Source organism: Thamnophis sirtalis, unplaced genomic scaffold (genome assembly GCF_051295495.1).
Source record: "Thamnophis sirtalis isolate CommonGarterSnake01/CBP01778 unplaced genomic scaffold, rThaSir2_p1.2 scaffold_3, whole genome shotgun sequence".
In the NCBI taxonomy this organism is placed as follows: Eukaryota; Metazoa; Chordata; class Lepidosauria; order Squamata; family Natricidae; genus Thamnophis; species Thamnophis sirtalis.
In genome coordinates, this window is record NW_028261383.1 from 116,813,032 (window position 1) to 116,837,382 (window position 24,351).

Sequence of the window (24,351 nt, forward strand, 5' to 3'; positions counted from 1 at the left end):
AAAAAGGGTTCTCAGGAATGGTCGCTGCTCGGATTGATTTTAAATAGCTTAGTTTTGTCCTGAGGGGGGGGGCGACCTGCCTTGAGCTGAAAAAAAACAGCTGAGAAGATCTGGCCGGAGTAAAAAAAAAAACTCAGCTTTTGTTGAACCTCTTCTCCGTTCACAGCCAAAAAAAAAAAAAAAGCTGTGAACTACAAAGAGGATTCTAATGACTGAGTTCCTCCCTGCTTCTTTCTTGCCTGAAAGAAGAGATATCTATAGATCTTGTAGATATACGAACCAGAACTCTGAGGGCAGCTCCGTTGAGCCACCGGCGATGGCAGACCCCTCCCCCCGGAAGTCCTGATTAATTTAATATTAAATCACTCCCTCCCTTTGAGGTTTTAAACTCTGTAGAAATTGAAAGCTCAAACAGTGTTACAAAGCTGCTCGGCGCCATTTTGAATATCTCTTTAGCAAGTAAGATATCAGAAGGAATTCTTGTAAAAACAAAAAAATGAAGCTAAAGATTAATACAAACAATTAAAAGTCCACATGTACAGGGTCCGCTTGTGTTGGACTCTAATCAAGTTTTGTTCTGAGGATTTGAGTGTTGCTTTGTGCTGCTAATGCAGCAGGAATTCCTGGCACGGAGACAATTCTGCTGTCGGCTGGCCTCCCCCCCCCCTCCCAGAGACAATCTGCGAGAATTGGTTGGCATGTTGCCCGGCACAAAGCTCACCTTATCTCCTTGGCCTGAAGAATAAGGTAAACAAGCTGTCAGATGGCTGATGGATGGCTCATCTGACAGTTAAACGTGACCAGGATTCTGGAGCCAAAACAATCAGCTCCCGTCAGCAAGCAACCTCAAACCGGAAGCCTAGTATTTCTACAATTTTGAGTTCCAGATTGTTCCTGTCACACCACTAGCTGGCTAGTTGTTCAACATACCCAATGAGACCAATCACTGTTGTATTATCTGCAAACCTCAGTAGTTTAACGGATGGATCATTTGAGATGCAGACATTGGTATAGAGAAGTGGAGAGAGAGCACACAGCCATGGGGGACTCCTGTGCTAAGTATACAGGTATGTGATGTGATTTTGCCTAGCTTCACCTGCTGCTTCCTATCTGTTAGGAAGCTTGTGATTCACTTACAAGTGTGTTCAGGTACTGCTAGCTGATTTAGTTTAGTTAGAAGAATGTCCGGTATGATGGTATTGAATGTTGAACTAAGGTCTATAAAGAGGATCCTTGTGTAGGTCTTTGGAGATTCAACGTATTATAGGATGAAATGTAGAGCCATATTTACAGCATCATCTGTCAATCTGCATGCAAATTGCAGGGGGTCTAACAGCAAATCCATGATGGTTTTCAAGTGGGACATCAATAGCCTTTCAAAGGTTTTCATAACTACAGATGTTAGAGCAACTGGTCTGTAGTCATTCAGTTCCTTGATGGAAAGCTTCTTCGGCACTGGAATGATAGTGGAGCATTTGAAGCAAGAAGAAACAAGGCACATCTCTAGTAATTTATTGAAGATTTGGTTGAAGATGGGGGCCAATTGTTCAGCACAGACTTTTAAGCAAGAGGGAGTTATCTTGTCTGGGCTTGGTGCTTTTTCTGGCTTCTGTCTGTGAAATAGATCTTGCACTTCCTTTTCTGTGATCACCAGGGCTTGTGAACCCAATGGGATGGGGTCAGTTGTAGGAGGTTTGGGTGTTTTTCTGTGATGTGGTTGTGGAGATAGGTGACTGTAGTTTCCTTTCAAATCTGCAGTAAAATACACTCAGGTCATCTGCCAGTTGTTGATTTTCTTCAGCCTTGGAAGGAGGTTTGCCGCAACCGGTGATATTTTTAAGTTTTCCACATGTTTGCTGGTTCATTTGTTGAGAACTGATTCCTTAGGTTTTCAAAGTAGCTTCTTTTTACTTCTTTGATCTCCCTTGTTAATATGTTTCTGGTCTGATTTACAGCATTCTATCACTTTTTCTGTAGGTTTCTTCTTTGGAACGATGACGTAGCTGCTTAAGTTTAGATTAGATTGTTTATTTGTATGCCGCCCTTTTCCCTGGGGGGATTAAGGGCGGGTCACAATCCAAAGGAAGGGGGGGAAAACAGACTTTTACATATAAGACAGTACATGATTAAAACGCAACATTCGTACCATTCGGGCGGGTTACAATCTTTAGCCCCAGGCCTGACGGGATAGCCAGATTCTAAGGGCTGTGCGGAAGGTCTGGAGGGTGGTGAGGGTACGAAGCTCCACGCGGAGATCGTTCCATTGGGTCGGGGCTACCACCAAGAAGGCTCTCCTCCGCGTGGTGGCCAGTCGGCATTGGCCAGCGGATGGAACTCGGAGGAGGCCTAAACGATGAGATCTAATGGGTCGTGTGGAGGTGATCGGCAGTAGGCGGTCTCTCAAGTACCCAGATCCACTACCATGAAGGGCTTTATAGGTGGCAAGTAGCACCTTGAAGCGTATCCGGAGATCGACAGGTAGCCAGTGCAGCTCGCGGAGGATAGGTGTTATGTGGGTGAAGCGAGGTGCACCCACAATCGCTCGCGCGGCTGCATTCTGGATTAGCTGAAGTCACCGAATGCTCTTCAAGGGCAGCCCCATGTAGAGCACATTGCAGTACTCCAGCCTAGAGGTCACAAGGGCACGAGTGACTGTTGTGAGAGCCTCCCGGTTCAGGTAGGGGCGCAACTGGTGCACCAGGCGAACCTGGGCAAATGCTCCCCTGGTCACAGCTGACAAATGGTGTTCGAAAGTCAGCTGTGGGTCCAGGAGTTTAGCTTTGAACCAAGGTTTATTGTTACTGTATATTTGCAAGTTCCTTGTTGGTACACATAGGTCTTCACAGAAACAGACATATAATGTTACAGGATCTAGGTCTGCAGTGGTATCTTCAAAAATATTCCAAACAGTGGAGTTGAAGCACACCTGTAGCTTTACCTCCTTTCAATTCCAAGTAGAATTTTTTATTCTTCTGTTTCTCTTTCCATTTTTTTTTTAGGAGCAGAACTCAACGGAGAGTGTCTACACTCTTGAAGATCTTGTGTTTGTTGTGTTTGGACTTTTTATGGCTGGGACCACAACCACAATCCAAACTTTGCTTTGCAGCCTTCTAGCAATAGCTAAATTGCCACATCTTCAAGGTATAAAAATACCCACAAATATATAATATTGTGTTGGTACTCCTAGGGTTGCCACTATTAATGCTAAGAAAGAAATGATGGTGTTTAAAGAAAACATATTTTTAAAGAAAAAAGAAAGTAAAGATGGAGTTGAGTAAAGTAAACTCATTGCAGCTGGATTTCTGAATTTTCCTAGGAATATTTAGGCAGTGTTTTCCACTGTCTTCTTATAGATTTTTTCAAAGATTTCCCAATCTAGCTAACATGCCATTGAAATAAATGGGTTTCCCATCAAATCTTGAGATTTTATGAAAACAATTCTAGTCAATTGGTAATGATTAGATCAAAAAGAGGCAGGAGTGATTGAATGTCTATGGAGATTCTAAGTCATCCAGGTCATGGTTGTCCCAAAAGTGCTTTTTCAGGAGGCAACTGGACTTTCTTGTTTTTTCATTCAAGACTCATCCAAGAAGCTTCTTCAGCTCTGACTGGATGGTGGGGAATGGAAGGATTTATATTCCTTGCAGACAGCTGGTCATTTGCATTCTTTTAGAGAATCATTGAGGCCACTTGGAGATTTATCTGTGTGTTCTCAGGGTCACCTGACTAGTGCAAATGGTTCCTGTAATCTGCAGTTTTTCTGAAAATCCATTCATCCAGAAAAAAATGCAAACTACAGGAACCATTTGCACGATTTAGGTGACCCTGAGGACACAGACAATCTCCAAGTAGCTCAATGACTCTCCAAAAGGATACAAATGACTAGCTGTCTGCAAGGAAAATAAATTCTTCCATTACTCACCAGAGCTGAAGAAGCTTCTTAAATGAGAAGAAAAATGTTTTCACAGAAAAAGCAAGACAGTCCAATTGCCTCCTGAAAAAAGCATCTTTAGGACAAGTGATTGAATGCTGTAACAAAAATTTTCCGTCCATACAGCAACAGTGGGATTCACTTACCTTCCCTCACAAATGTGAGTGCATGTGCCCCATCTGCGCAATCCCACTGCACATGTGCAATTCTCGCATATTACATTGGGGTGGGTGGGCAGAGCCTCCTGCTGCTGCCACTACCGGTTCCCCCGAACCGGAGAGAACCGACCAGGTGGTTCCGCCCCAAGCGACTTATGGACCCGTTGAGGTTCCAGACGGAGCTTGGGGTTATTCCTGATACTCTCGCCCACAGTTCGGCGGAGACTCTGGTTGCTGCCTGGCACTCGGCAGCATCAGAGTCTCTTGACCGGATTGCGCCACTACGGCCCCTCCGGGTCGGCGGATCCCGGAGGCCTCCTTGGTTCACCGAAGAGCTCCGGGAGATGAAGCGCCAGAGGAGACGCCTAGAGCACTTGTGGAGGTCCGATAGGTCCGAATCGAACCGAGCACTTTTGACAGCATGCACCAAGGAATATATCAGGGCATTAAGGACAACTAAAAGAACACATATTGCCACCTTGGTTGCATCCGCCGAGTCCCGCCCAGCCGCCCTGTTTAGGATAACCCGCTCCCTCCTAAATAGGAGGGAGGCAGGGGACCCCCTACAGGGTAAAGCTGAGGAGTACGTCCAGTTCTTGGCGGACAAAGTTGCTCGGTTTCGGTCGGACTTGGACTCCACCCCTGCAGATCCAGCCGAGACACAGGGGGATAACTTGGCAGACCATCTCTGGGTTGAGTTTCAGGATGTTGCCTCTGGGGATGTGGACAAGGCTATGCGAGCTGTGAGTGCCTCAACCTGTATACTGGACCCGTGTCCCTCCTGGCTGGTTGCCAACAGCAGTGAGGTGACACGAGGCTGGATCCAGGCGGTCGTTACCGCCTCCCTTCGGGAGGGGCACTTCCCCGCCGCACTTAAAGCGGCGGTGGTGAGACCCCTCCTGAAGAAACCATCCTTGGATCCAGCCGTTCTTAATAACTACCGTCCAGTCTCCAACCTTCCCTTCGTTGGGAAGGTTGTTGCGAAGGTGGTGGCCTTCCAGCTCCAGCGTACCTTGGAGGAAGCTAGTTACCTTGACCCCTTCCAGTCCAGCTTCAGGCCCGGTTACAGCACAGAAACCGCTTTGGTCGCATTGACCGATGATCTCTGGAGAGCCAGAGATGGAGGCCATGCGTCCATCCTGGTTCTCCTTGACCTCTCAGCGGCTTTCGATACCATCGACCATGGTATCCTTCTGCGACGACTGCGGGAGGTGGGAGTGGGAGGCACTGTTTTGCAGTGGTTCTCCTCCTACCTCTCGGACAGGTCACAGTCGGTGTTGGTGGGGGGGCAGAGATCGTCCCCGAGGCCCCTCACTTATGGGGTGCCGCAGGGCTCGGTCTTATCCCCCCTACTATTTAACATATACATGAAACCGCTGGGCGAGATCATTCGGAGGCACGGGATAAAATACCATCAATACGCGGACGATCCACAGTTGTATCTGTCCGCCCCGTGCCAACTCAATGAAGCGGTGGACGTGATGAACCGGGGTCTTGAGGCCGTTAAGAACTGGATGAGAGCTAACAAACTGGTACTCAACCCAGACAAGACCGAGTGGCTGTTGTGTTTCCCTCCGAACAATTTGGCCAGCGTTCCATCACTCAGGCTGGGGGGTCAAAATTTACACCCCTCAGATAGGGTCCGCAACTTGGGAGTCCTCCTGGACCCACAGCTGACTTTTGACCATCATTTGTCAGCTGTGACCAGGGGGGCATTTGCCCAGGTTCGCCTTGTACGCCAGTTGCGGCCCTACCTGAATCGGGAGGCCCTCACAACAGTCACTCGAGCCCTTGTGATCTCTAGGCTGGAATACTGCAATATGCTCTACATGGGGCTGCCCTTGAAGAGCATCCGGCGACTTCAGCTAGTCCAGAATGCGGCTGCGCGAGTGATCGTGGGCGCACCTCGGTTCGCCCACATAACACCGATCCTCTGTGAGCTGCGCTGGCTACCTGTTGATCTCCGGGTGCACTTCAAGGTGCTACTTACCATTCATAAAGCCCTCCATGGTAGTGGATCTGACTATTTGAGAGACCGCCTTCTGCCGATTACCTCCCTTCGTCCCATCAGATTGCATAGAGTAGGCCTCCTCCGAATTCCATCCGCCAGTCAGTGCCGACTGGCGACTACGCGGAGGAGAGCCTTCTCAGTAGCAGCTCCGACGCTTTGGAACGATCTCTCCGTGGAGATTCATACCTTCACCACCGTCCAGACCTTCCGCACAGCCCTCAAGATCTGGCTATCCCGTCAGGCCTGGGGATAAGACCCTAATCTCGCCCCACCCAAATGTTGAATGAATGTTGTGTTTTATTGTTTTATTTCATTATATTCCACATTTTCTTTTTGTGTTTTGTCTTGCACTCCCTTCCTACAAATTGTAAGCCGCCCTGAGTCCCCTCAGGGAAAAGGGCGGCCTATAAATGTCAAATAAATGAAATGAAAATGAAATGAAACTGGCTGAATACCACTTCTGCCATACTGCCATAGACCATTCAACCAATTGCAATAGTTTAATACTTGCTGTATGAAATCTTAGTATGCATGACTGAAATTAATATAGGTTTTCTTGAGGATCATTTTTGCAATAATATAAATGAACATTCCTTTTAAATCAAGGTCATCATCTCCAACATTTTGAAATACACTGTTTCAGACAATGGTAACAGGAATGTATAAATATGACATAGATGAAAAATAATAAATATTGTTACAGAATATAATTAATCTTAATTCATGATACCACCCAAAATTGCTTGATTAATTATAGATGAAACTACTAGCTTTTTGAAAATGGGCTCATGGTTTTTGGAGGAATGAATGTTTGCTGCTGGTGTAAATATTAATGTATATATAATAGCAGTTTAGGAAATTAATTTAAGAACTGTATCTTTTCTCCTGACTACTATTTATCCTCTTTTTGGGTGAAGACTCTAAACTTCAGAAAACCCACACAGAAATGCTTTATGTTTACTGCCTCTCAAGATATCTAGTAAGGCACAGAGTGTTCTGACCTAGGCTTCCTGAGAAAGCATAAATCACAATCTTAGTCCCCAAATCCCTCTTTTATTTAAATGGCTGTGAATTATAGTCATTCATAGCCCATAATGATTCAAAAACAGTCTAAAGAGTCTGACAGATGTCTGCTCGAGTTGCCGCAGTCTTTCAGGATAAATTGATAAGCACCCACCTTTATCTCCCTTGAAACACTGCCAGAGATCTAATTGCCAATTAGTTTTGCAACACCAAACGTATTACAGAGTCAAACAGGACTTATCAGAGCTTGAACCAATTATACGACTCACACTGTTCTTCTGACTCGCTGATGTCAGGCTCCGAAGGCAGCTCGTAACTACCAGATGGTCCTGGCCCCCTTCCCTGCCTCCAACGAGGAGCCCTCATCTGAGCCTTCCCCAGACTCCAAGACTCACCCATGTTCCTCTCATACTTCCTCACTGTCCAACTCTGCTGCCAGCTCCGCAGGCTACCAGAGAACCACAACAGAGAGATTCAAATAATATGAATCTCATCTTGCACTAGAAAAGTTGAAATAGTATCTACTGAGAAATGACTTTGAGGAGAAGCTATTGTCCTGGCTACCGTTTTCCCTCAATGTGCTTTGGAACATATATTTCTATTCAAATGACTGCATGTGCTCACATGACAAAATCTGCCAATATCATCTCAATCTATTCTTCTCACAGCTAAAGTGCAACAGGAGATTGATGAAGTTGTTGGTAGAAATCGCACTCCAAGCATGGAAGACCGACTGAAAATGCCTTTCACAAATTCCTTTGTTCATGAGGTTCTGCGAAATCAGAAAGGGACCCTTGAAACCTTCCCACGAGCAACAACTTGTGACACAAAGTTCCATGGTTACACTATTCCCAAGGTATGGTGATACAAGTATTTAAGAAGGTTCTCTAGGGAAGAAAGGAAAGAATGACTAAGATATTTGAGAAGAGAGGTAATTTGAATAAAATAGCAATTTAGAGAAATATGTACTGAAAGAAATATATATTCCTTCCCTCTTCATTCTTCAAGGTTCAGAAGATAGCTAGTCACTGCCTGTTTTTATTTTAGGCAAGTGGAAAGCAAAGGCACTTTCTTCTCCATAAGAAATAGTATCATTTAATGGCATCTGTTTCTTCCTCTCCTTATAGTGCACGGCTATTGTGCCAGTCTTCACCTCTGTACATTTTGACCCTCTTCATTGGGAGACTCCAGAGAAATTTAATCCCAATCATTTTCTGGATGAAAACGGGCAGTTCAAGAAAAAGGATGCTTTCATGCCATTCTCAGCAGGTACAAGCCTCTGGATTCATATGCTTACCTGATCCACCTTAGTCTTTTATCAGATACAGTTGCAGCAAGTACTTCCTAAATAACCTCTGTTTTCTTCATTGCTATTGTAGGGAAGAGAGCCTGTCCAGGGGAGGCCCTGGCTAGGATGGAGCTCTTCCTGTTCTTCAGCACTCTGCTCCAGAATTTCACCTTCTCTCTGGTTGGGGACACCAAAGATATGGATGTAATGTCTTTGTTTATGGACTTCAGAAATAATCAATATCCCCTTATACGAGCTGTTAAACGTTCAGTGGGCACTTGTGGTCAATAATTAGGAGAAAGCACCCACATTAATAGATACTCAAATAAAGCATGTGGGATGGTTATTACATTTAAAGGCAATCTTAAAAATGATGTGGAATACAAATGTAATACTTTTTATAGCAAAGGTAGCTATTCTGACCTCTTATCTGATGACATATTTTAGCACAATTAACAATACTTCGGAAATACTTAATAGCTCTCCCCCCCCCCTCAAGTGGTATTCACGAGGCTTTCAATATCTAATCTATACTGTAGATTTAACTATGCAAGGGTCTCAGTTAGAAGTATTATCACAAATTGATGTTGTGGACTAATCTATATTTGAAAGTAACAAGGAAGATCTTGTATTAGTACAATTTGGCTAAATGCAAGATTGAGTCATTTTCTGTTGACAGTTAATGGTTTTTTTAAAGACTGACAGAGTGACTATTGTATCTGATTGAACTATAATATTTACTCTATGTAATTTCTGATAAATAACTTTATTATTGTGGATAATAAAGAACATATAATTTCAGAAAATCAATGGTTCCAGAAGTACAAAATGCAAAAAATACATTTTAGGATTTCAAAATGGAAGCCATTCCTAAGAAAATTTTGTTTCATTTTTAACTGGATTAAACTCAAAGGGCTCGTATTCTTTTTTTGTCCACTACTGATAAAATATCCTGTAAAAAAGCAAATAAATTGACTCAAGGAGATTCTGCCTACAAAATGGAATTAATCAGCAACCCAATTACATGAATCTTAAATAGATATATTATGCAGAATGCCCTCAAGGATATCCTTGTTGTGTTTATAGTATTTGATGATGGTCAAAACCTGACCAAAATAAAACAAATACCCTTCAAAAATATTTCCAATTCAATTTGATGCCTTGATCAAATTAATTTTTGATCTTTTTTTATTCTTTTCTGCTAGCTTTTTTTAAATTTTAAATTATTTGAATTAAACCAGGTTGTTCTCAAATCAGAGACCAACTGCCTCAAGTCCATATATTAAATGTTTGAGGGTCTCCAGTTCTTCTCCCAGAAGCCTCAGTTTACTCACTGTACCATCTCACATCTACTTTGGTGTAGGCACTTGTTAAGCGATGACCCCCCCCCCCCCGGTCTGTTGTGATCCTCTCTAAATTCTCTGAGACAGAAACAGAAGAGGCAGATGAAATGTCCTGTTGATCTGAGGAGATGGTCAGCAATTAAACATTTGAGATTTTTCTAGATGACAATGAGCAGAACAATGTGGTGTGTTTGTGTGTGTGTTTGTATATGTGTGTTCTAACTCAGATCATGAGGGGGCAGATTATGGTGGGCACATAGCTCAAGAACCATGCCAACAGCGACTCAGGACAGAGCAAAGATGATCAGCATGCCTGCTCAAAAAGAAAAAGCAACTAATGCCCCTAATTTAGCCACCCCAGCATCAGTGGGTATTGAACTGCTGTTTCCCGGTCTTTGAACTTCTGTTGGAAAACAACTATCTGACTCCAGATCTGTTCCTTATTCAGCATTTGGATTCCCAGTATTCCTTTGTGGTGTGTGTGTGTGTGTGATCAATATAAGAAAATATAAATTAAAAACAATTTAACAGAAATCCCAATTTATGTTTAAAAATAGATAAAAAAGATGAATATTCCATAACAGAATCTTTTGCCATGTTCATCCTGAACAAATATCCATTTTACAACATATATGCATTTTGTTAGCAATTAACATTCATATGGTGTACATGTAGGTCTTTTTCTACATGGCAGGAAAAATCCAGCGAAATGCAAATAAGAAAAGATCAATGTGCCTGGCTTTTTTCTAGATAAATCAAATGATTAGGCTGAACACTGCAGATATAAGTCCCAATGAAAAATTGAAATTGAACCATAGAAACATAATTTGTGTTGCTTTGTCTGCTCATAGCACTGCAACAAAACAAAACAGATCATGCCAGACCAATCTTATTTCATTATTCAACATAGTGACTAAATTAGTAGACCCAGTGAAATATTGTGGACATAATAGACTTCAGCAAGGCATTCAACAAAGTAGACCACAACCTACTTCTTGGTAAGCTAGAAAAAAGTGGGATAGATAGCATCACCACCAGATGGATTCGTAACTGACTGACAAACTGTACTCAACTAGTAGTCCTTCATGGGTCTACGTTTACACGGAGGGAAGTAAGTAGTGGGGTAGCATAAGATTCCGTCTTATGACCAGTACTCTTCAATATCTTCATAAACGATGAGCGAATAGAACAATGACCATGAGAACAATCAACCAATGAAACAGCTTGCCTTTGGAAGTTGTGGGAGCTTCATCACTGGAGGCTTTCAAGAAGAGATTGGACTGCCATTTGTGAGAAATGGCGTAGGGTCTCCTGCTTGGGCTTGGGAGGGGGGGTCGTTGGATTAGATGACCTACTAGGTCCCTTCCAACTCTGTTAATCTGTTAAACCTAATCTTCTGGTGTTCTTCTCACATTTTGCAAAACTACAGCAAAATCTGGAAGGATGATTTTAAAAATATGTCTGATTATAAATATGTGAAAAATTTGATCTGCATTTTTCAGAAGTAAATTCAATATCCAGGAAATGGAAAAAGAAGTTTCTGTTGGGAATCTTGAAGAATCATCATTCCAAAATGAAAAAGATATTGATTAAATAAACTCAATAAAAATCTAGAAGGGAAAACAGAGCTGCTAACCAAAATTCTTGTAGAAAAAGAAATGCAATGCAGAACTATCATTCCAGATTCTGAGAGAAATCGATTCAAATAGGAAAATGGCACAACACTCCACAAGTGAGAATTGGAGAAAAATAGAAAGACATCAGATTATGTCATGTCTCCTTATCCTGATTTCTACCTCATTTTCTCTGGAAGCATTCAGATTACAGTGCAACAAATGAGAATAATCAAAGAAAAGAGCTTTACTTCATTGATCCAGAGTGTCTTGTAGTACTGAACAGCAAATTTTCTGCTGAGTTTGTCTGCTATCAAATTTCAATAAGTACCATAAATATCAGCCAGTTTTGAAGTCTTAGACCTTTCAGAATATTCTTTCAATATTTTGAACTGACTGAAACTACCAAGCCCTGTTACATTTGTTGATCTGATCCTTCTGAAATAAATTAGGGAATGTGCTGTTCTGCTAAATGAGTTATTGCATAAGCAAGTCTTTTTTTACCATCACTAAAGCCGGCCATATCCAAACAATGAATGTGACTATTGGAGGTACAATTCCTCCTCCTAATACAATTAGGCATCTTCCTAAGGGCCAAATACTTTTACTGATCTAATTATGTAACTCTTGGCATACGACTCATAACATCCACAAGAGAAAATTATTCATAAAACAAGCAGAAAGATCATCTCTGATTTCTAAAGGAAGGTCAATTTCTTCCTCATAATGACCATGATGGAGAATTGGAGTATTTGAATTGGCTGGACCAAAGTAGGCACTAAATAGAGAGTAGCTTAAGAATAAGCTACATAAAGCCAGGAAAATACAGTTTTTGAAATGGGTGTTAAACAAATATAAAAATTATGGAGACAGCACAGAATATGTTTCAAAGTAAAAGACTCAGTTCATGTTGGGTTCTTCTGTTTGATAAACGTTAAAATTTAACTAACCTTGAAGGGATTTCCAAAGTCCACCCAGTCACATTTCAGGGGAATTCTTCCTGCATGAACTATCTTTTCCTGATGACCCCACTAGTGACAGTGAAACACAATTCAATCTTCATAAAGAGTAGAACAAGGCAAATGCAAGAAACATTTTAATTTGCAGATTGTCTAGAATTCAGGACATGGACTAATCAAGAAAGTAGCTGGAGGTATGCACATTATTTGAAGAATTAGATGAAGCAATTATTTTAGATATATTTTTCCAAAAATGCATATGTGATGCTAAGATCTTAAATTCTAAGGAAATCCTTCTTGCTGAATTATAGGTGCTGTGGATAATTGGGCTGAGGTTTTTTTTTCTCCTGCTAAAATAGATAAAAGCAGGCCTACCCACCGGTAAAAGGTTCACAGTACTGAATTCAATACCTTAACAAGCTGATGACAGGAAAAATCTTAAGACTCACAGAATTCAAAAGTTATTTGGGTTATCTGAAGGACTGCCTCTTCCCAGTTACATCTTCACTAGAGTTGGTATTCAGCAGGTTCTGATAAGTTCTGGAGAACCAGTAGCAGAAATTTTGAGTAGTTTGGAGAACCAATAAGTATCACCTCTGACTGGCCCCACCCCCATCTATTCTCTGCCTCCCGAGTCCCAGCTGATCGGGAGGAAATGGGGATTTTGCAGTAACCTTCTCCTGGAGTGGGGACAGAATGGAGATTTTACAGTATCCTTCCAGCCACACCCACCAAGACATGCCAAGCCATGCCACACCCCTTAAGCCACGCTAACAGAACCAGTAGTAAAAACAAATTGAATCCCACCACTGATCTGCTCATTCATCAGATCAGGCAAGAGAAGGGTGCTGGAGGTGCAGGGGAGGTTTTCCATCTCTCAGGAACTGCACATGGTGACCCAAGGAAGCAGGCTTTCTCCTTATGGAACATTCTCCTCCATCAGCTTAGTCAGCTCAGCTCTATCCCTCCTTATTTTCCAGAAATCCCTCAACACCTGGTTTTGTCGTGAAAGGACTGGTCACTTTTTGAGGCTGCTCTTCTGCTACTTGAATTGTGTATGTGTGAATCTGTGTTTGCGTATGTGAATATGATTGGTTTCAGCATGTTATTTTTATACTTTCTTTGCAATACGTGAGCAGCAGTAGATATAGTTCATACCTTTTTTAAATGAAAATTATCAGTACTTTTGATCAGTGATGTCATCAAAGTAAACAAACCCACGTGCTGATTACATCACCAGATCATGCCCCCTAAGCGGAAGTGACGTACACAGCCCCCACCTTCCGGATGTGACGTGCATACCCCTCCTCCCCGGCTGGGGTGTGCATAATTGACCCCACGTGGTGCAGGTTTCACAAGATCATAACCCTAGCCGGATATGTGTAATGGCCTAAGTCTATTATGATGAGTAACCCTAACAGATAAGTTGTTGTGCAATATCCTAACCCTATTTTTTCAGATAAGACGTGTTGAAATTTACCCCATCAAGAAAGATGCCAAGACTCTGTGTACATGATTAGTTTAACCCTAGATTAATTCTATGGACATTCAAGGGTGGTGGGAGTGGGGTTGTGAAATAAAAAAAATGTTTTTTTATTTGTAATCAATCTCCTAAGGGCTGCATTTAAACCCACTTTTTTCCCTAGAAGGAATTTATTTCTAGGCAATGTTGGTTTTAATTTTTGTTGAGACATGGGGTCTGCATTTAACCATTTTTTCTCTAAAAGGTATTTATTTCTAGGTAGATTGAAGCCCACCAACAGGAAAAGACAAGGAATATTAACAGGAATTAAAATGTTCACAATAGGCAACCCCGCCAGGTTGCATGCAGTGGATATGCCTGTTCATTCATGCCTGGGATATGCCCTGACATGCCTCACTCGCCCACCCACCCCACTCCTCTGTGATTCCAGGCATGCGCAAGAGACATGTGTGGGACATGCCCGGACATGTCTTACCCATAACTTATAAGAAGTCAGAGAAAAAGTACAAATAATTTTAAGGTGAAACCGTCAAAATGGTTCAGCAAGGAAAAGCAGCCAAGGCAGAAAGCAAATGGGAAGAAGCATTTAACTGTTTTTGAAAATGTTGAAGAGTACTGGGCCTAAAACAGAATCTTGGGGTTCCTCCCCCTGCTCCAGTGGTAAAATTCAAATAATTTAACAACCGGTTCTGTGCCCTAATGACTGGCTGGGTAGGTGTGGCAATGTATGTGTGTCATGTGACAAATCATCTACACTTAAGTGCACAAAATAAAGAAAAACTTAGATAGGGAGTGAGTGCCCCTCTTTCTTTTGTTTTTGCAATATTGTTCAGAAGCAAAAGGAAAAGTACACAAATGAAGCTTTTGAGCTTTTTCTCCCTCTTTTCTATCCAGTATCAGTATTTGGCTTCATAAAATTACAAGCTTGCTCAGAACTACTAACATTTTTATGTGGTTGTATGTACTTAGAGATACAAAACCCTAGGAAGCATTAATGGTGTAGTTATAAATTCATAAAATTACAACTTTGCTCAAAAGTAGTGAACTGTTATGCTGGATGCATTATCTAAGCTAACACATGTGTTATATCACACAACAAGCAAGTTCATCAACCAGGAAAATCATATTACATTTTTAGATAAGAGGGAAAAAATAATCATCCCAATGTCTTTGGCCTGAACAACATTTTGTTGCAATTTTGTAGTGAGAATCATGGAAGGGAAGATTCACGTTCACTGATCGCACTCATAAATTTCTCTGGCCTTTGTTGCAGGGCAGCCTTTTGACCCAAGAAGAAGTTATGCAAGTGCTGTTTCTAATGTGATCTGTGCAGTAATCTTTGGCAATCGATTTGATTACAAAGATCACACCTTCATAAAGAACCAGGAGATTGTGGAGTCTCAAATAAGATTTCTTTATAGTTTCCTAGGAATGGTACGTTTTCCCTCTCTGATGCTCCTCCTGATACCCCATTTTTCCTACTAGGTCTCTCTGTGTGTGCAAACCTCCAAATCAGAATTGCAATGAGCTACTAAGCATGAACTATCAAAGCTAGACATCCAGTGGGATTGAGCTATTCAAACATAAATTGATTCTCAGCAAACCTTTCCTAGCTAGGCTTATTTCCTAGGAGACCATTTCCTTCTTTCGTAACTCCTTTGGTTCCTGATCTGCTTATTCTAGAATCACTGATTTCTTATAAATTAATGATATAAGGACAATGTCAATATTACAATCAAACTAATTATTATATTTTACAAAGTATTATAACATTTTTTAAAGTGCAATGGTATGCATACAGCTATGAATCATATTAGCAGTGCTAATTATCATGTCAGATGGTAGACAGGTGCATCTCTCCTTGTCATGGCTTTTCAGACAACTACCATAGGTTTATGCACACACTTCTTTCTTCCAATCTTCAAGGACTTTGGCCTTTTTCACCATTATCGCTTTGTAGGAGAGATGGGGCAGGGGGAGTCTAGGAAAGGAGCAGGTGAGTCCCTTGCAAAGTATCTCCTGCATGGAAATCAGCCCAGGTGAGGAGAGATCTAGGGGAACTTTCCAAGAGACACCTCTTCAATTAACTTATTACAATGATACATTCCCATTTTAATTTCTAGATGCTGTATTTACTCGTGACTACAATTAAAAACAACATACTGAGATTCTTGTGATTCTTGTCTTCTGGTCTTGGACCTATCTGAGGGTTGACAATTAGTAATATCAAAGTAAAAGCTACTCTCTGAACAGTTGGGGTATTAAGCCTCCACAATAATGACCAAAAAGGCATACTATTTAATTGTACTCTGTGGCAGATGTACAATACTTTTCCAAAAACAATGGAATACTTTTTTGGGTAAGGTGACCAGACGTCCCGCTTTTGGCGGGACACCCCCGCCTTTTGATGCATATTCCCGCGTCCCGCCCGCTTTTTAAAAAGACACGCTTTTTTTGGCGCTGGCAGCTCCCGCCCATCAGCTGCTGGGCTGGCTCATCATTTCGTTCTATGCTACCTACAAATTTAAGCCAGCCCAGCCTGCCGCTCACTAATTTGATTGGCTGGACTCCAGCCAATCAGTGAGCTGGCCAACCAGCTCACTGATTGGCTGGACTCCTTAGCTGAGGACGCATGCGCGAGTTCTCCATTTTATTTCGTCTTTCTTTCTTGTTGGGGTTGCAGCTGCTGCGCTTACTCACTGGTGGTGAGTATGTTTTGTATTGTCTAATTAATTTGGTACCGTGGGAATCGGGAGGCGCTGGGGGGAGGAGACGTTGCTGGTCGCCGCGTGCTCCCTCGCTCGCGGCGGAGGAGGAGGAGGGGAAAGCAGCCCGGCGTTGCTGGTCGCCGCGTGCTCCCTCGCTCGCGGCTGAGGAGGGGGAGGAGGGGGAAGCAGCCCGGCGTTGCTCGCGGAGGAGGAGGAGGAGGGGTGGAAGGCAAGCAGCCCGGCGTTGCGTTGCTCGCGGAGGAGGAGGAGGGGGGGAAGGCAAGCAGCCCGGCGTTGCACGCGGCGGAGGAGGAGGAGGGGTGGAAGACAAGCAGCCCCGCGTTGCGTTGCTCGCGGAGGAGGAGGAGGAGGGGGAAGGCAAGCAGCCCAGCGTTGCACGCGGCGGAGGAGGAAGCAGCCCGGCGTCGCTGCTCGCCACCCGCTCCCTCGCTCGCGGCCAGGCTTTGGTGCTGCCTTTCCCGCTCTGTGCGTGCTGCCCAGACCAGACCTCTCTTCCTTCTGTGGAGTCCGTTCGTGAATCCATGGGATTCGCCACGGAAGGAAGAGATATCGGGGGAGCGGCGGACGCCAGCAGAGAACGTCCCCTCGCTTCTTGGCCTCCCCGCTGCTGTCCCGATGTCTCTTCCTTCCGTGGAGTCCGTTCGTGAATCCATGGGATTCGCCGCGGAAGGAAGAGATATCGGGGGAGCGGCGCCGCCAGCAGAGAACGTCCCCTCGCTTCTGGGCCTCCGAGAGCGTGGACGCAGCGGCAGCTGCCCGCAGACAACTTCCACGCTCTTCCGGGGCTCCTGTCGCTCGGCAGAAGCTCCTGAAGCGTGTGGAAGTTGTCTGCGGGGCAGCTGCCAGCGCACCCACCTCTCCTCCTGCCTCTTCGTGCATGGGATCGCTGCCTCCGAGAGCGTGGGAGCGGCCGTGAGGAGTCCGTTCGTGCAGCGCCCCAACCTCTCCTCCTGCCTCTTCGTGTATGGGATCGCTGCCTCCGAGAGCGTGGGAGCGGCCGCGAGGAGTCCGTTCGTGCAGCGCCCCAACCTCTCCTCCTGCCTCTTCGTGAATGGGATCGCCGCCTCCGAGAGCATGGGCGCAGCGGCTGCCGCCCGCACAGAACGTCGTGCGGGGGTCCCGCCGCCCGGAAAGTTATGGAAAGTTATCTGCGGGCGGCGTCCGTTCGTGATTGGGATCGATCGCCGGGGCAGCCTCTCGCTTCCGGAACTTCCTCTCTCACTTCCGGGGGTCCTGCCGCCCGGCATAAGCCCCTGAACCGCCGCGGAATCCATTTGTGAATCAAAATGGATCCGCGCGGCAGGAGGAGAGGTTGGGGCGCTGCCAGCTGCCCGCAGACAATTTCCTCTCGCTTTCGGGGGTCCCGCCGCCTGGCAAAAGCCCCTGAATCGCTTGGAAGTTATCTGCTGGCGGCGTCCGTTCGTGATTGGGATCCATCGCCGCCTCCGAGAGGGTATACAGAACACTATTTACCTAAATGTGCATATATACAGTTTAGTATTTTAGCATTTATTTTTGAAAAAAATCAAACTCCTAAATCATGGTGTATAGCTTATTGCTCCTATCTTGGACATATTTTTTCTGATCAAACATTTGTGTTTACTGGGGTGGTGCATAAAGCTGAAAAGAGTTATTGTTTGTAATTTTTCTACATTATTTTGCTGTTAAAGAAGAGTTTTCTTCTTGGGGATAGATATTGATGGAGATTTCTTGTGCCATTAGGAATTGTTGCAAAGAAAAGATAAAGAATCTTATGGTGTGATATTGGTGAATTTTTTAAAAAAATAGTCTGTGTTGTCTTTCTGTCCCAAATAGTTAAATATAATTTCATTATGAACATCTGCAGGGTTTATGGGATTCCCATAATATGGGAGATTCATGCCTTTGTAGGTCATATTTGCCCATTTGTGGTTTTCTGTCTCATCTGTGAAATTCACAACCTTTTATTTGTTATGTTCTGAATTTTTCTCTTTTTAGAAAGTGATAAATCTACCTGCAATTTAATCTTGACCAGGCATCCTGACTTTTAAGAAGTCACTGACATGCCAGTTTTAAAATTGTTTTTTTTCTTGATAGTTAAGGTCAAAAATTTAAACTTGCTGTCACAACTTTGAGCAGGGTGTGAGATTGTTGATGTCCATTTTACTGTCTTTCAATAACTGTATAATGTTCCAATCAAGCCTCAAATTAAGATGTTACCAACTAGTATGTGAACTACTGGAAAGATTGTGTGCCTATAGAGTTAAGAGTAAGAGTTTCATTTCATGCATCAGAAGGCTGTATAGTGTAGAGAGAAAAATATGTTCAAAACATTACAGTTGTATGTGTTAGCCGCCTGAATCTATATTACTGTCTTTGTTTTAAAAATTTTCTCTCAGGATCCCAAAATGGTATTTGTTTGTATGGGTTATATTTATCAATATGTATTGCATTAAATATTGAAATCTAAGTATTCACTGCTACTGTGGATTCTCACAATTGTTTGATGGGATTTCAACATAGGCTGGCAAATTTGAATTTTGAGTACCCTTGATTGGGTCTGACCCTCTGGACTCCAAGGAGAGATTTTAAGAAACACTGATTTCTTTTGCCAGGTAATATGTAATAGGTTGCCACTGCAAGTGTATTTGAAAAAGATAGCTTACTCTATGGTGTTGTTTTTTTTATTTTTATACTGGAATTCTTCATGAAAAAATCCAAAAGGATTTACAAAAGAATAATAAAATATCTCTTCAAGAAAACAATAAAACTAACAGTGTCAGTGAAGATAATATAGAAAAGCAAGGCTAAGTGAGGGGTCTCGAGGAGGGGGAAAACATTTAGTGACCAAAGTTACAATGGCATTGAAAAAAGTGACTGATGACCATTTTTCACACTTAGCGACCGTTGCGACCATTTTTCACACTTAGCGACCGTTGCAGCATCCTCATGGTCACGTGATCAAAATTTTGTTTGGCAACAGATTCGTATTTATGCTGGTTTCAGTGTCCTGGGGTGACCTTTTGACAAAAAATTTTTTTTTTAATCAAGCCCCCCCTCCCCCCCCCGGTCAAGGGTGTCCCTCTTTTCCAATCTGAAAATCTGGTCACCTTATTTTTGGGTGACACATCAAGTCTTTTGCTGAGGTTGAAAAATTCTGCGATTATATCCATGAGAAGGTGGATTTGAACAAGAAGACATTAGATCCCCAGAACCCACGTGATTATATTGATTGCTTCCTTCTCAGAATACAGAAGGTAGGCATGTAGATACCATATCTGGATAACTGTATAAATATCTCCAATATGCACCTAAGATGAAAGTAGTTCATCCCAGATGATGATGGTGGTGATGAAGTTATCCATTCAGTGGTGTTCAAGTCCTAGTTATAATATGGTCCAGGCCTTTCCACATCTTCTGATCTTGACCTAGTTATCTGAGTTATTCTGTGCTACGGCTTGTGTCCAGACATTGTGTTCTTTGATGTCACTTTTTCCACCGGTCCGATTTTCATTACTAGACTTGGATATAAATGAATTGATAAAAATATTCCTTTCCACTACCTGATGGACAGAGAGTACCTCCCAAACAATTTGATACTGATTTTGAAAGTTTACAAAACTTTGGGGGAATTGAAAATTGGGTTTAATTTACCTCAGAGGCTTCCTGGTAATTTATTCAATGAAAATATTGACTATTTAAAATATAATTGTATGATGAATCAGGAGTTTAGTAGTTCTGGATGAGAGTCCAAGTTTGCGTAACCCTCCTGGAAGTCACAGTTTAAAGCAGTTTGTATTTCATTACCCTCATAGTACTGAATTCAAGGCGGAAGTATCATCTCTAACAAGCTGACAAAAGCTGAGGAAAGAAACACCTTAAATCCTACAAGAGTTCAAAAGCTATTTGCGTTATTTGAAGGATACTTCCTCAAGCAGGAGAGGGGTCATGTAAGTTCACCTTTTAAGGAATGAAGTAGACAAGGCCCTCAACCCTGTGAGCGCCACCACCTGTCAGTAAGATCCTTGTCCCTCTGAATGTTGAAAGCCTCCAGGACAGTGACCAGAGGGTGGATCCAGGTTATGATTAATATGTAGGGTGACCAGATGTACCGATTTCAGCATGACAAGCACGCTTTCTAACAATTTTTCCTGCGTCCCTCCGCCTTTTAAAAAAGTCTCGATTTTCTGGCTTCATGTTGAAAGCCCAGTGGATTTGCTTAAGAAATCCTAACCGGGTCAAGACAAAAGACACCCTATCTAATCCCTCTCTCTCTCTGTCTCAGTACTTTCATTGAAGATATTAAAACGTTAAAGCAACAAAACAGACCTCCCCCCCCCCCAAGCGCCGGTCACGTTCACCTCATTTTATAAGGAAAAAATGATCTAGTACCATAGAGCTGCAGGAAATGGCTAGAGAGGTCGCCATTGTTACTTCCTGGATTTTCTGGAGGGGAGGGGCACAGAGGTTGGAGGACTCTAAAATGGTGGGAAAGTTTCTTTGAAACTTGGAGTTTCTGCCTGCTGGTAAGTATGCTGGGTTTTTTTTCTTTTATTTTTTAATGCATTTTAAAATAATGTAGGTTTTCAAAAATGTGCAGCTGTTTTTTTTTTATTCAAAACAATATGTGATGTGCCATGGAAAAATCATTAAAAAAAAAAACCTGAAAGAACAAAAGGTTTTTTTTAGGGTATTTTCCTGATCAAAACTATAATTGTTTCTGCATGACACCCTTAATCACAAATAGCCAACTACCCTTCATTCTAAATAGTTTTATTTCCTTTATTGTATGTGATTACTCAAGTCCAAAAACTGAGTTAATTGGATAAACTCAGCTCCACAATTTACTAAATATACAGTTACAGGAATTTCATGTATAGTATGCTGTCTCTTAGGGTTTATTGAACATAGGAGAATAATATGAGAGGGATTTGGTGTAAAATAAGCTCTTTTAATGAATTCAAAATCAACGCAGCAGACAAGACATGGGAGTGAACATAATACACACTTTAACAATATTTTTTTTTCTTTTAGCCATCAAATACTGCAGCAAGTGTGTCAGTAATAATAGCAAGACAGGCATAGGATTTTCCAGCCAGGTTAATTTTACTTTTTTATGGTTTTGATGTTGTATTTAATTTTATCTGCATTAGAAACTTATGAAGGCTGTGCAACATTTTGAGGTGATATAGAGTATGTAAAGGCATGAATACAGTAGAACCTCTGGTCACAACCATAATTCGTTCCATAACATTGGTCGCAAACTGATTTGGTCAGGAATCAAACCTAATTTTGGAAATTTGGCGCTGACAAAAAAAATGGTGCAGAAGGGGAAATCAGCAGCGGGGGGGGGGAGGGAGGAGAATATGAATATTTTGGTCAGAAGCGTTCGTGACCAGAGGTTCTACTGTATAACATCTTCACTTAAGACTTAAGATTCACTTAAGATATAACATCTTCACTTAGGATTCACTTAAGAACTGTGGCAGGAAAGGTGGTATAGTGACCAAAGTTACAATGGCATTGAAAAAAAGTGACTGATGACCATTTTTCAAACTTAGCGACCATTTTCATACTTAGCGACTGTTGCAGCATCCTCATGGTCACGGGATCAAAATTTTGATGTTTGGCAACAGATTCGTATTTATGATGGTTTCAGTGTCCTGGGGTCATATAATCACCTTTTGACACAGTCAAATGGGGAAACCAGATTCACTTATGTTACTAACTTATCAGCTGCATTTATTCACTTAAGAACTGTGGCAAGAAAGGTGATATATTGACCAAAGTTACAATGGGATTGAAAAAAGTGACTGATGACCATTTTTCACACTTAGCGACCATTTTCACACTTAGCGACCGTTGCAGCATCCTCATGGTCACGTGATCAAAATTCGGATGTTTGGCAATAGTTACAATTTATATTTGTAAATTGTAGTTATGTTGAAATAAAAAAAACATTACAATACTATTTTTGCGTTATATGAAAAATTTTGTTGCTCCGTATAAAATTTTTAATCACCCCCCCCCCCGGTCAAAGGTGTCCCTCTTTACCAATCTGAAAATCTGGTCACCTTATTAATATGTCATTAGATGGAGGGTATTTCTGGAGGCTTTTAAAGAGACCTTGGTTTGCCTCCTCCTTAAAAAACCATCACTGCCAGGACAACTTTCATCCAATTTCCTTTTTGGTGAATGTTATGGAAAATCTGGGGACCTGACAGCTTCAGAGGGTCCTAGATGAAGCAAATTATCTGGATCCCTTTCAGTCAGCATTCGGGCCTAGTTATGGGATGGAAATGTCATTGGTCACACTTGATCATCTTTGATGAGAGTGGGATTGGGATATTGCAACCACCCTTGCTCTCCATGACCTCTCAATGGCTTTCAATAACATTGATCATGATATCCTTCTGGGTCAGCAATGGGGAATACAGCTGGGTGGCACAGTTTAGTGCTAGTTCAGCTCCTTTCTCAAAGCTGATTCCAATCACTGTTAATAGGGATTGAGAGATCGAGCTCTTGGTCATTATCATGTGGCATTCTGCAGGGCTTGCCACTCGTCTCTATTCCTTTCCATCATCCATATGAATCCATATGGATGAGATCATCTGTCACCATGGGTTCAGGTGTCTTCAGACTTTTGACAATATCTAAATCTATATTGCCACTCCTGGTGATCCAAATGATACTCTGGTTATCCTCTTGTGGTGCCTGGAGGCTGTGGGGCCTGGATGGGCCTTTGATTGAATCCTGGTAAGACCAAATGGCTTTGGGTACATGAGGCTTTGTCATCTTTGAATATGAATGAGGTGGCACTACCCTAGTTCAGAATTTTTTGGGGAGGGGGTCTCCTGGACTTGCAACTCCTGCCCAAAGAGCAGGTGGCTAAGGAGAAACTTTGGGTTGTGTACCAATTGTGGCATTTCCTGGATCAGGAATCCCTGGGCTCTTTTGTTCAGGAGCTAGATATCTTACAATTGGGCTATTGTAATGTGCTCTGTTGAGCCTACCTTTGAAGAGCATTTGGAAGTTACAGCTGGTACAGAGTGCAGTGGCTCAGACAGTTCTTGGGATCCAAAGAATGCCCCATATAACATCACTAATCTGTGAGCTGTATTGGCTGCCGGTCTGCCTCCAGGTGCAATTCAAGGTCTTGGTAATCATCTTTAAAGCAGCTGATGGCATAAGAGAAGACTACTTGAGGGACTCAATTGGCTTGGCCCATCCCATCTGTGCTGGCATGCTGCAGGCTTGATTATTCTGGCTGGCAGTGTCCAGGAGAAGTGCTTTCTTTGCCATTGCACCTGTGTCAGCCTCAACCCTCCTCACCTTTCATAAGGGCCAGTAGACCTGACTTTCCCAGAGTATAAGAGAGAAGCAACCTAGAACTAAGGACACAGTTTCTAACAGTGAGAACAATTAAATAGTGGAACATCTTGTCTTCAGAGGTTCTGAATGCTCCATCATTGGAGGCTTTTAAGAAGGGACTGGACAACTAATTGTCTGAAATGGAATATGGTATCCCGCTTGTGCAGTAGGTTGGACTAGACGAACTCTAAGGTCTATTCCAACTCTGTTTTTCTGTTATTATTATTTTCTTCTGAAATGATTTTTACCTTGGATAGTTATATAAAAGGCAAATGTCCCTGTTTTCAATTCAATTTATACATGCTCCATATTGTGGCACAAAAAGTACAGAAACAAGAACTCATTTCAACCTAGAATCCAAAGGTAGAGATATTGGTAAATAATTACCCTGTATTGATAACAGTAAAAGAACAAATTGATTTTTTTTTAAAGGATCATAGAAAATATGTTATTTAAATGTGAT

At 42.5% G+C, this 24,351-nt stretch overlaps 1 protein-coding gene across 1 annotated transcript in view; it reads left to right on the top strand.

The window, feature by feature from the left end:
• Nucleotides 1-8,762, top strand: part of LOC148048123 (cytochrome P450 2C20-like) — a 64,866-nt gene extending 56,104 nt beyond the window's left edge. The window contains exons 6-9 of the mRNA XM_087709808.1: nucleotides 3,000-3,141; nucleotides 7,792-7,979; nucleotides 8,251-8,392; nucleotides 8,503-8,762. Of these exons, the coding sequence (XP_087565934.1) occupies nucleotides 3,000-3,141; nucleotides 7,792-7,979; nucleotides 8,251-8,392; nucleotides 8,503-8,702 (672 nt within the window). The 3' untranslated portion in view covers nucleotides 8,703-8,762. The remainder of the gene's footprint in view (nucleotides 1-2,999; nucleotides 3,142-7,791; nucleotides 7,980-8,250; nucleotides 8,393-8,502) is intronic.
• Nucleotides 8,763-24,351: the final 15,589 nt, after the last annotated feature.